This window comes from Brachyistius frenatus, unplaced genomic scaffold, assembly GCF_029030835.1.
Source record: "Brachyistius frenatus isolate BFR_SWC_R1_liver_20210118 unplaced genomic scaffold, ASM2903083v1 Contig_16, whole genome shotgun sequence".
NCBI classification, from domain to species: Eukaryota; Metazoa; Chordata; class Actinopteri; family Embiotocidae; genus Brachyistius; species Brachyistius frenatus.
Window position 1 is genome coordinate 920,505 of NW_027210615.1, and position 13,519 is coordinate 934,023.

Below are 13,519 nucleotides of genomic sequence, written 5' to 3' on the forward strand. Positions count from 1 at the left end.
AATAGATAATATTCACACACCAAAGGAAAAAGTAATATGGCCTAAAACCTTAATAAAGTAGCATAATATCTACTAAATATTTAATACAGAGACATTTTACGAACTTAGAGCCTTCATTAGGGCAAGTAACAAAAGTAAGGGTGTGGAAATGGCAGACAAATAAATATACCAGAATGCAGTAAGAAATGCTTTTATAGAACTAAAGTTATACTTGATTAGTTTATATAATGCTTCCCCCCCCCTCTTTAATTTGAGTAGTAGCAGCTGGGAGAGGGAGAGGAGACGTAAGGGTAAAATTAAGTGTTACAATGTCCTGAAAAAAGTTCAATCCACATAACTGGACTGACATTTTGATTGTAATGTGTCACTTATCATATGAAAGAAGTTTCCAGTTTGAAGAAGAGAAGAAGCCTTTTTATTGAACAGCAGTCCAGTGATTTGTTTTAAGTCTTCTCCAGTTATTAATAGGAAACAGGCTTCAGTAAAAAGTAAAAACCCCAAAAAAGGCATTGGATTAAACAAAGGGAATTTTGTTTTAGCATAACAAGACACTGAATGAGTAATAATACTGGGGGTAGACGGAGGCCTAAAAGCTGAACAAACAGATTATTGAGCCGTTGCATAAAACACTGGCACTGAGGAAGTAGGACAAATGAGCCTCAGGCCAGAAAACACTGATGAGAAAGAGGGAAATGAGGAAGAGTGGGAAGAAGTCAAAGCTCAAGGCATTTATCAGCATTCCCATCAGCTGATACAACACTGACAAACCGCAGAAATTCTTGAAAATAATGGAAAATGCGGAAAAATCTACTGTTAAACCAAGTAAGAAGCAGGGAAAACTGTGAAAAAGAAGCTACAAATCTGCAGTTGTAATTAGTTTTTATGTTCTATCTTAAAAATGCTCGTATGTTTTGGTGTTTTGTAAACAGTGAGAATGTGAACCGTGTTGCTATTTAGGAAACTATGAACTGATTCTTCACCTCATCTTGGAGTGCTTTAAAATGGTAATATTTTGTATAATTATTCACTCATTTTAGGTGGAAAATTATCCCACAACAATTTTTTAACAAACAAAACTAAGAGTCTGCAGCTCAAAGCTCTGAAAGGCTGCATGCAGAACTTCTTTGACCACCACATGCCGGCTTAAAATCCTTACATGCTGATGTCTAGCAGGTAAAATCACTTCCTATTGGTGCACTGTCTGACATTTTTAGAGTGAATTAAACGTACACGCTGAAGAACTTCACAATGAAATAAAAAATAACTTGTGTGTATGGCATGCACACTAATGAACAATCCCACAATGCAATGCTCCTTATGTCATAGATGCAAAAATTGCCATCAGCCTCCTGTCAGACCAACATTGCTGTACTTAGAGCCATGCTGCAAATGGCTAAAGAAACCTGTTTAAGTCTACACCCAACTAACAGTATGCATGTCGAATCACATTCTTGTTTCAATGATTAGTAATCTTACAGGATAAGAACTTGCTGATAGATTTAGACATTCTTTTAGGATAAATTTGATCAGTGCAACTACTGGAAGTGGTGCAGGTGATGTATGAGGAGTGGGGCATCTTTCTTTATTAGACCAACACCGCTGCTGGACTCTGCTAACTGCTTCACAGTGTCCTCAAGATGTTATTATTGGAGCAGGGTGCATACAGTGTACTCCACGGGTGGTTTCCATTGTCTTGTAGTTTTTTGCGTCATCCAGACAACGTTAAACAGAAATTCACATAAACGGAGGAGCAGAGGACACAGACTAATAGAAACAGGATGCAGAGACACAACAGTGGGAAGCTGGGAAATGAGGCCTGTGAGAACACAGTGGCACAATATTTAATTTGGGTTTCCCAAACACAGAGTCTGTGTTTTATTTGTTTCTAGAAGGCATAAGAAAAAACAGGAAAGCTAGAGAGGGGGGGTGAAAATAATAAAGGGCATGGAAATGAAAGGAAGGGGAAACAAAAGATTAGAGGATATGAAAAAGATGGAGGGAGTAAAACAGAAAGATGCTGTGAAGCGAAGAGAAATCTAGGAATGGAAGCAGAGAATGGACGCACAGGCTTATTTGACATCAGCAGAGTATACAGAAACATCAGATGAAATGACAAAGATGGAGAGATGAACCGAAAATAGGAAAGAAAAGAGAAAATGACATGGAAAGCGAAAGAGGGAGGAAAGGAAAGATGTTCTACTGTGACTTTGCTCAGCTGTGTCTTAGTATTTACAGACTCTGATATCTAAACAGAAGCTCAGCCTCTCTGGGAACCCACAGCGCTACACAAAACAATTTTCACCGTTGCTACAACCTTAGACTGTTGTGAATGCAGCTTCGGTCTTTATATAAACAGAGAGCTGCTGCATGGGAACGCATGAGCCATAAACGGTTTGCCAAAGCAGACTCATTAATTTAATGGAGCGTTATTCAAAGCATCTAAAAGCCCAACTGAGGGAGATAAATATGACTTAATTTACCAGAGGGAGCAGCGAGGAGAAGTTGTGTTGAATGGAGGACAGTTGGATTTAAAATACAGCCTTCACAGCAGAAAGTAAAAAATCATGTTGGACATTAAAAAAAATGATAATCATAAAAAGAGATTCTGTGATTGCAAACAGCTTCACATGCAGCACATTTTCACAAATCATTTAACAACCACGGCTTTTAATAAGCCATCAGTTCTGCACATGCAAACAAACAAAAAAGGTAATTAATGAAAGTTATTTTCATAACCCATTAGGCGTGAAACTGAAAGTGTTAGTAAGTCATTAATAAAATGTTCTTTCACTACATTCCATCACCTTCAGTCAGTCGTTCTGGGATTTGAATGAATTAAAAAAGATTTAGTCATGGCACCTTGCGCAAAACAAATTCAACAGAGTTATTCCCAGTAGACACAAGTTTGAGTTTTAGTGAACATTATTGCAGGATTCTCAGAGAACGGCACATCCCTAAATGTTATGATTACAAGATCATGAATTACTACTACATGGATCTCCCTCCAGATGCTCTTTTACAAGTGAATGAAACAGTCTATTTGAGAGGTCTTCCTGATCAACAATAAAGAAAGGGCACACATTAGGTAAACATTGCTCTTATTAATGGCTTATCAGTGTTATAAAGCATGATACACAGCCAAGCGGCCACCAACATGGACGTCACAGATTGGTTTGTGAACGGTCATTATAAAGCCTCAACTTTGGATTCTGGCCGTCGTCATCTTGTGAGTTCAGAGTGGTTTGGAGCCAGAAATGACCATATTTAGACGAGCTGGGGGAGAATGAGCTCGGTCTGGTTGAAAACCTTATACTACGTCCCGCCCACAGATAGCTGTAACCTGATTGCACCACAGGCCTGTCAATTAAACACGTTTTTGAGTCTTATTTTCTCATTTATGCTGGGATTATTTTCAGAAGGACCGCCACAAAACTAATAAGGAGTGATTTTGGCTAGCGAAACCAGAATAACTTGAAAATGTCCTGACTGACTTCAAATTTCATGAGAGAAGTTACAAGGGAGTTTATGGAGCTGGAAGCTTTTTGGAGCCAACCTGTTGTGGCCCTTGGTGGTATTGCAGCTTAAGGTACTTCTGCATCGGCCTCATTTTTCAGACCTGGAAGCTACGTCTGCTTTTGTATACAGTCTATGTACACAGCCTGGCATCATGGCAAAGTGTGTAATACACCTGTCAGTCCACTAGAGGATACCTTGTCAGTGCTACATTTTGCCTCATCATTGACCGGGGTCAAAAAGGAACAAAAACAGGACCAGTGCTTGTGTTGGCATGAAAGCAGAAGACAACGTGGATTTTTTTTTTTAAACAACGCAAGTTATTTCAATTATGTAACATATTTGTTACGAACGGTAATGAACTAACATGACGAACGACATACGAATGTTACTTGTGTGAAATTACTTATTTCAAACCAAACCATGATCTTTTCCTAAACCTAACCAACATAAAGCAGCTTTTCATGCCTTGGCAAACGTGACACTGACAGGATGTCCTCTAGTGGACTGATGGTGCATCACATGCTTTGGCATGATACAATGTCCTTATTCAATGTACATTAACGTACAATGTATAGATCTTAAACTACAGCTTAACAAATAACAGGACTGCCTTGAAGTTAAGAACTCAGTGTCTGAAACATATAAAACTCTGAGCCTGTGAAAGTGTGCTGCCACTTTTTCTTAAAAAGCTCAAATATAATTTTTCAAACAATGTACATTTCATTTTTCTGCAGTAAAATCTTTCAAATCCAACATGCCAACTGCATCACTGCTGTGCGAGATAACAAGGCTTCATGCTTGTCATGCTGAAACAGTTCTGTAATGAATCTGAATTTCTCCTCTGTGTTCCCTGCTTGAAACGAGTCTTCTGGCTGTGAACCAGAAGACTAAAAACAGTGTATTTGTGTTCAGCCTTACACAGGTGGCGCTGACTGCAGCACGTTCAAAGGATCTCTTGTTTCGTGTTCTGGGACAGTGAAGGCAGCTTCTTTATAAAGCACAAGATACAGTGTGACACTACAGTTACAGCTGCATAAATGAAAATGTGTCTGTATGAATACAGAATCTGAGCAACAGAAACAAGTTCATGGGAGAACAAATTGATTCGACCTACAAACACCGAGAGCAATCGTTCATTATATAACTCGTCATAACTCCTGTTTGTGTTCTGTTCGATGTACTAAAAGTTAGTGGGTCGCAGGGCACAACAATAAGAGGCTGTGATGCAGTTCTCAGAAGAAAAACTGAGTAAATTGATCAGATAAAAATAGTTCCATGGCTGGCCTTAAGGGTTTTTGTATCCAGGTGTTGTGTAATTCTTCTTGAAAATAATTCTAGTTCAATCTTGGGTCTGCAGACCATACAAAGCCACATTAAGGACTATTGGAATGGATTTTAAAATGTTTTTCCTCTGAACTGAAATTAAAGCCAGCTTAGAACCAAACAGATTTTTAAACCAAACTCAGCTGATTAAACTTCTGAAGGAATTAAAGGTCAAGTAAATGGGAAATACAGACTTTTATGAATTTTTTGCACCTGTTTAGCACACTATAATAATCCCTGCTCGCTGTGCATAACAGTGTGTGTAGCACACTGAATATCACAGCTTGTCACTGGTTTGGTGTTCTTTATTTAAAGAAATAGTTTATCATCCATCCATTTTCTATACCCGCTTTATCCTGAACAGGGTCACGGGGGGGCTGCAGCCTATCCCAGCTCACTTTGGGCGGAAGAAGGGTTCACCTCGGACAGGTCGCCAGTCCATCACAGGGCCAACACAGAGACAGACACAAACAAAGACCATTCATGCTCTCATTCACCCCTAAGGGCAATTTGTAGAATCACCTGAGAATTAACCTGAGATGAATGTTTTTGGACAACATGAGGAAGCTGGAGTACCCGGAGAGAACCCACGCAGGCACAGGGAGAATATGCAAACACCACACAAAAAGCCCGGACTCAAACCCAGAACCTTTTTGCTGTGAGGCAACAATGCTAACCACAGCACCGCTGTGCCGCCTATAGTTTATCATGTTCAAAAAAAAATTGGATTTTTTTTTTTTTTTTTTGCTTTCATTCAGATTAAATTAGTGTCTTTTCATTCAGAAAGTTTGATAATAAGACTGATGAGGCAGAATCAAAAGGCATTTAGCTTAGCTTAGCATAAACAATGGCAACAGTAGGGAACAGCTAGCCTGGTACTCTGCACAGTTCAAAATCCATGTGGATTTGGTGGAAGTTAGATGTATTTTTAAAAGAATAACAATACTTTTAAAGTGCTGGTGCAAATATAACGCAGCCTGTTGGGCTAAGCAAGGCTTATTTGCTTAGCTTAGCCCAAAGACTGGAAAACCGGGGGAAATCTAACCCAAGGAAATCCTACCAGCAACTCTAAATTGCCTAACATTTGATAGATAAACAATATTACGGAACTTTGAAATTTTCAGGTTTGTAAATAATCACACACTAAGAGAAGGTCAGTAGAAGATTACGTGACAGATTCCTGGACCGGCAGGGGAAAGTGCGCACACTCTCTTCTCTCTGTCCACAAATACAGCCATGTTGCCCCTGAGCAGGTCACTGAACCTGTAGCTGCTCTGCTGGAGGCTTTCAGTAACCAGCAGCAGCTGCAGGCTGTGGGGAATGTGTGTCACTGTTTAAAAGGTAAGCAGGACGTTACCGAGAAGAGCAAATGTTCCGTGAACTGCGTGGGTGTTTGTCCAGCACACAGAAATACTGTACACGCTGCTCTTATCAAGTCGAACCCAAGAAAATATCTTTAAAAAGGACAAAAACACATGCGTACTGATGGATTTTAATGTATTATTAAAATAGTTTCACCTCAATAGTGACACTTGTCTATTTTACTCTTAGTTTATCCAGATTTCATTCTGGTCTGAGCAGCAGAACATCTCGCGCTCTGGGTTTACTAAAAGACAAACATGTGCCATTTCTCATTTAAATGTTACAATCTCAGAAAACCTCTTAAATTTGTGTCTTTTTGGTTTGAATGCTTGAAAAGGGCTCGTCTTTCCATTTTATGCAGCTGTCTCTCACTCTGCGTGTCAAGTAGGACACACTGCACCAGCAGCTCAAGCATATTATGTAATTTCACACCAAACAAAAACAGGCCAACAAACCTGAACACGAGCGAGTGTTTCACTATCAGAGCTATTATTTAAATTAGAATGCTGTGATTAAAACAAAACAAAACAGATCACAAAGATATCATCTGCAAATAACAGCAGAAAACTGTTTTGCTTATTCCAGGTGTTGCAGATCAGGGGAAGTTTCCTACCATGGAGTGGCCCACAATGAAGACGGGCAGGTCAGGGTGGCGGGACTTCATCAGGTCGACGTGCTGCAGGGAGTCTCTGATGTAAACCTGAAAGTCCTTGATGTTCATCCTGTCTCCTTCACTCTGGCCATGGCCAACTGTAAACGGAAAGAGAGAGGAAGAAGAAGAAGAAGACAGATGTGTTAGTGAAGTGGTGCTGCTACTTGCACATTCTGTAATTTGATGATCTAAGACTTTTTTAATACCTAAAAAAGAAGAAAATAGTACACTTTATGGCAGAAGAGGCTGAAGTAACATTAGTCAAGGCTGTCCTATTATAGCTTCAATACAGGGTTAAAAACAACAATCACGGCCTCACAAGGTGTATCACCACAGCAGAGACCAGGCTATTTAACATAAAACCTGAACAGTGGAAATGGTCACAACTGTGAGAATATAAAAACATAAATAAAAACAATATCAACGCTCAGAAAAAATGACACTTCAAATTTGAATCATTTAGTTTTTACACCCCTTAAGGACTGTCTGAAACCACAAAGGAATATCAAAGGAAGATGACTGTCCAAAACACAGAGGGGGATTCAAAAGTAGTTTTTAGGTTGTAACTCCTTTCAGGATTTTGTACAAACCAGCGTTTGATACACTTTACTGTCAGGACACTTTCTCTCAGCGGTGGTGAAACATTTATCCAATGCTCGTCTTTTCAAATCTCAAGACACGTGGATGAAAACTGGAAAGAGCTCAAATAGAGGATGACTAGAGGAAGAGACAGCAGTGAGAATAAGAAAGTGAAGCAGCAGAGAGCAGAGGGATATGAGTGAGGAAGAGGAATAAGGAAGGAGAAGAGAGGAGGAATTGAGGGGATAAAAGGAGAGTGAGAAGAAAGAGGGAGTGGGTGGCAAAACCAGTGACTCTAAAGGAGAGAAAATGAGAGGACAAGAGGGACAGGAACCTTTATGAGGACAAGAGGAGGAAGAATGGGAAGATTGGAAAGGGAGAATGAAAGACAAGGAGGTTAAGGATAGATTGGATGATGAGAGGAAGAAGAAAAATGAGGACACAAAACGGAGAAACAAGTTAAGAGAAGAACAAGATTAATCAAGAGAAAGAAAAGAGAAATGAGGAAGAAGAGATGAAGAAAGAAGAGAATGTATATGTGAATGACAGATGGAGATGAGGGAAAATGTTTGAATATGTATGTACATTTACATATATTATATGTGTGTTGTTCTGAAGCTTTCTGCAGCAGTAAGTGAGAGGTGAGGCAGGCTGCCATGGCAACCACCGAACCAATAACACCAGCTCTTAAACATTCCCAACATGTGCAGCTCGTACCTACTCATGTTCCCTCTTAACCTTAAGTGCGCCTGCATTTATAAACGTGCAGTGTGTGTCCTGTGTGTGTGACAGCGTCTTCGCCCTCAGTGTTTTTCTGCTCGTCGATACCGAGGCGATCATCCCAGTGTGGAAATCAATGTTCAGTCACAGCAGCAGTGAGCGGTGGAGCGGTGCAAACGTCCAATCGATGCACACCAGACAACCCCCCTCATACGTCAGATCACAAGCTTCACACTCCACTGAATCCACATCTTTTGTTATTACACTCAATTAAACACACACACACGCACTGTGAAACATTCACACATGAGCACACTTAAGTATTCAGACAAGTGAACATGCAGTATAAACACTGCAGAACGCCGATCCACTGCTGTGTGGTTGGAACAGCTGCAACGGACAAAAACCTGACATGATATGAATGTTTTCTCTGTCTTTTTGTTTTTAATAATGAATTAAGAGTTGGTGATTATATAAAGTTAGCAGGAAATGTTCCATCTATAAAGCCTGATTAATGAGGTCATCTTGAAAACCCTGTTGACTAATGCTAATAAGAGCAATTGTGACGCAAATGCAATTTTGATTTTACTGACAACAAGAGAACCAAAGTCTCTCATAGTGTCACCATGTCCACAAGGATAGGGGGAGAAATGATTCAGCATATAGTATTGTAATATTTTGTGTGGCAATATCGTTAATTAATACGCTGACGCTAAGTATTCACATATGAATAAATGCATCATGTGCAGTTTACGACAATGTTAGTCAGTCTGTATGTTGACAGTGTCCTTTTTCTGACAGAGGACAATTTATTTCTCTGGGGACAGATTTTGCTATTGAATAAAAGGTAATAATCCACAATAGATTACACTAAATGTTATCGCAATAATCAACATGTTGCAAAATGTTGCATTAACATGGTATAGTGGCTTAATTATCCTGATAATAATGTATTGTGAGGGCTTCTGGTGATTCACTCTTCTATTGTCTACAGGTACATGCCATAATACAAATTGGGCAATAGAGAATGCACACAATAATTATTGATGCATCTCTTAGTTATTTTTTGATTAATGATTTAATTTAAAAGTGGTGAAAATTTCCATTGACATTTCTTAAAGACCAAGGTGACGTCTATCATTTTTTTTAGTTCTTTTCTTATCAACAATCAAAATCCTAAAGATATTTCTTTCATATTCAAGAAGCTGAAATGAGAAAATGTTTTTGCATTTTTGCTTAATAAATGACTTGTATAAGTTAATTATCAAGTGTAGTTCATCAATTTTCTGCAGATTGACTACCTGTTTAATTGATAAATGGAGGCCTGAGTGAATCTTAATAAATGATTTGATGTGCTATGATTATCATTATATCACAATATGTACAGTACGTTGGATGATATTTACGATGTTCGATGTATATACTGGTACACATGATGACTTCTTAATGTCTGGTATAACAAACTCAAACAAACAACAAACATTACAACATTTTTGTGACATCTTGGGGAAGTTTCTCTAATCGAGTCACACTTGTAGGAAAACAGCTTTTGCATGGACTGATGAGTTTAGAGAGTTTGCAAGCACTGAGCTAATTAAATATGAAAACAGCATAGTAATGACTTACATTTTCCTCATGTCATGAGAAGACAAACATTGGTGCTGCCAACTGCTCTGTTTTCTGTTCCTCTCACAAACAGTCTATTATTAATATTTCCTCACAGTCTGATGATAGAGTAATGTGAGCACTAACACTTAGGATATTAACTAACAACAAATGTCAGTCCACTTTGGTATACTATATTATAACAAATGATTAACCTGGCAGTCAATTCTTTAATTTATTGATCATTTTGTTTCTAACTGAAAACGGGAGCTGCATGAATGTATTTCACACAGTTCAAGTAATATAAATACCTGTCTGTATCCATCAGCCTGAATCCTGAATACATTTCTCAGTATTTAACAAAAAAGGAAACCATTTTTGTTTGTCATCTCGAAGTTTGCGATTTTGCTGTTAAATTCTGAGTTTGTTAATCAGTCACAATCAGGGAGATAACTGTAATTTGCAGGTCAATTTATAATTACTGTTAACTGGTAAAAAGATACAGTGTGAGCCAGTGTGCAGGGTGTGAATGAAAAAGACCAGAAAAGCCCTATAATTAGAAATAAAGAGACAGAACAGAAAAAAAAAATGAAAGAGGAAGAGTGAAAGCTCTCAGCAGCTGAACTCTATCAAGAGCTGCCCCAGTGTGTGTGTGTGTGGGCAATAGATGAAAAACGAGTGTCTACAGGGACTTGTTCAGTTCAGTATTTGCCATTTAACTGTGAGTCGCTGAGCAAACTGCTCCTGTGTAAGCAGTCATCCTCATCATCCACCCTTTTTTTATGATCTCTAACAACTCCTGATGGAGATCTCTACCTGTGTAAATATTTACACACTTCTTCAGCTGAGACTTCTCTGTCATCTTATTCTCAGTTTCTTCTGTTTCACTTGTAGTAGAGTTTACTGAAGGCGCATGCTGCTGTTTAACAGTGAAGCTCTGTTGCACAGTCACGAGTTCACGCATTCCTGCTGTATCTATGATGGAACAGTTACATGCTGCTGTAGGGTGCACAGTAAACGCCTCTGAGCACAGCTGGGGAGGAAATATTTCGCCTATAACACCTAACATTATATTCTATGCCTCTGTATCCCCTTCTGTTTCTATTCAAACCTTCTTTTAGCCCATTTTCTGTTTAAAGGATACATTTTGCTGGGGAAAAAATTACGAAACATCAGCCAGGTTTTGTAAATATCGGTTTTGAAAAATGTACCTCGAATAGGCTAACTTGAGAAACTAGAAAAGTACATTTGTTTTCGGGTCTACAGTCGTGCCAGCTGCTCTGTGTAGCTGGCACATGCTTAGGTCAACATGCTAACATGTTCACCATGACAAAATGATTGTTTACCATGTTAACCTCACGAGATATTTCAGTCAGGGAACAAAGGGTGGACTGATTGACTAACTTTCAGCTACAACCCTGTAATATGAGTGTGTGTCCCTCACCGTGGTCGTGTGCGAACACCAGCAGGGACAGTTCCTTCAGTCTCTGTGCAATCTCATCGTACGGCCCACAATGCTCCCCGGCTCCATGGACAACAAACACCAGAGCCCTGAGAGGAGAAGAGAGAAGAGGAAAGGAAGTTAATTCAAGTTCAAACAGAGACCCACACTTGACCTCTTTTCTCCCTCTTTATCTCTCTCACACAAAGACAAACAAACCGAAAATGTTTCCTGGGAGTTCCATGCTTCCTCAATCTACTGATCAAGTCCCGTATAATTCTTGAAAATGGGACTAAAGCCCAGATCTTTACGTATGGAAGAAATCTCATGCGGTGATAATCTTAAAAAACCTGATTGACAGGCTGTTGTGGAATTCTTAGTAAAAATACATATACGCATCTGCGCATCACTCATTTGACTGCATCTGTGTCTGTGTGATGGACAGAGATCGAGAGGAGGAATGATGGAAAAAAATGACAGATGAAGAGTGGCGGAGAAAGACAGGCGGAGAGCGAGGCAGGCTGTGTTTTCAGAGATAACAGCTATAATCCATCTGGCGGTCTGCCTGCCTCGACACACCCCTGCATGCCCGACTCAAAACAGACACGGAGGGATCCAGTAAAACACAATGTGACTCATAAAGATACTGAAAACAGCTGCAATGTTCCTGCTTTATTCCTGGAAGATGCATATCATTGTTCGGAAACTACAAACTTTGCTTTGGTTTTCCAAGAATATCCAACAATTGGAACAGAATTGTATTTTTTTTTTTAAGAACAAACTCAGTGACTCACTTTAAAAGAGTGATTTATGCAGTGTTTACTCAAGAGGGCTGCAAGGGAAATAAACACTTTTGATTACATATCTTGAAGTTTTCCTGCTGGTTTGTGGCAAAATTCTTTTGAATGTGGTTACAGAATTTCCAACTAAGTTTACCAAACCAAATTGTATATCATCTCAAATGTTTTACATTGTGTTCCCTGAAGTGTCAGACTTGCATTTTTTTTTTTTTTTTTTATAGGTTTTTCATAGACTGCAGGATATATTTAAATATATATTTATGTAAGGGCTATCAGACCATAGTCTTCCGGTCTGAAGGTGTAATCAACGCAGATTTGCACTAATCACTAAGAGCCAATAGGGGCTGGCTCCAAAAAGCTCTTTTTCAAAAAATGATTCTCAGGGAATACACAGTTTATACATTTTTTCCACAAGTAATTATGGTGTCATTCACTAAATTCTCTCCTTCCTATCATTGTTCTGGTGGACCTTCTGAAAATAAACACACAATTAATTCGATTTTAGGCCTCATAGAGAGCTATGTTTGGGGCGTACTTGGTTTGATTGACATGCCTGGGGTGCAGTCAGGTTACCCGTATAGGTGGACGTGCATAGTGTCCTCGGGTTCTCAGTCACCGGCCAAAATTGAGGCCTTAAAACAACAGTTCACAAACCAATGGGCGATGTCACACCAGGTTGTCCCTTGATCTTTACCATGGAGATTTCTTATGGGATTTACTGGCATGAGAATAATGCAAATTCACAGCACTTGATCCTTTTACTAACATCTTCTCCAGTTTTGTTTGTTTCTTAATGCCAGTATCACAAAATGTTTTACGTTAATTAGCCTTGCAGTGAGCCAGTTGGGCAATCATGTCACTATCTACCTAGAAAATGTTAAGCATCTCCGCAGCCTCATCGCAGACTTTACATTTGCACACTTGTATTTAAACTATTTCTCTCTAGCATGTAGAGGCTCAGTGCCCTGCTAAAACCTTTACTAAATATGACAAAGCAAACATTTATCTTTCAAAATAAACTGCTGAAATCAAAAGGTAACAGGATGAGCTCCTGTTAATCTCAGCTTTTAATTCTGTTTCAGAGGTTAAGAAGTATCATAATAAAGTGAATTCTGTGAAATAGGGATTTTACTTCACACTTACTCAGAAAGAGATGTCTTTTGCTAATTAATAGTCAAGTCTGTATGTTCAGGTTGTTTTTTAGGTTTTACTTCTTCAATCAGTGCATATTAAGCAGCGGAGGAGCACGGAAATGCTCGAGTGTTCCCTCTTTCTCTGAGCAGCAGCAGCACTGAGAAGCCTATGAGAGCTTCAATCAGGAGCGGCAGACAATTAGCCCAAATGTATTCAGCGACTGAGGGAAAAGGGAACGAAGTGAAACAGGGAGAAAGTGAGTGAAAGTGTGAGGCAAGCTGAGGAGTGGGGAGGTGTGTGTGTTCGAGGGAGGGAGGGGGGCATTGAACAGAAGTAGCTGTTCATCAGGCTTCATTAGCACATTTCACTGCTCATTCCCTCCTTTTT

At 39.3% G+C, this 13,519-nt stretch overlaps 1 protein-coding gene across 1 annotated transcript in view; it reads right to left on the bottom strand.

Annotated features, from left to right (window-relative positions):
• The window catches only part of mgll (monoglyceride lipase), a 38,923-nt gene that overhangs the window by 13,281 nt on the left and 12,123 nt on the right, over positions 1–13,519 (bottom strand). Inside the window, exons 2-3 of the mRNA XM_069693873.1 lie at positions 11,202–11,308; positions 6,815–6,951 (exon numbers count right to left, since the gene is read on the bottom strand). Of these exons, the coding sequence (XP_069549974.1) occupies positions 6,815–6,951; positions 11,202–11,308 (244 nt within the window). The remainder of the gene's footprint in view (positions 1–6,814; positions 6,952–11,201; positions 11,309–13,519) is intronic.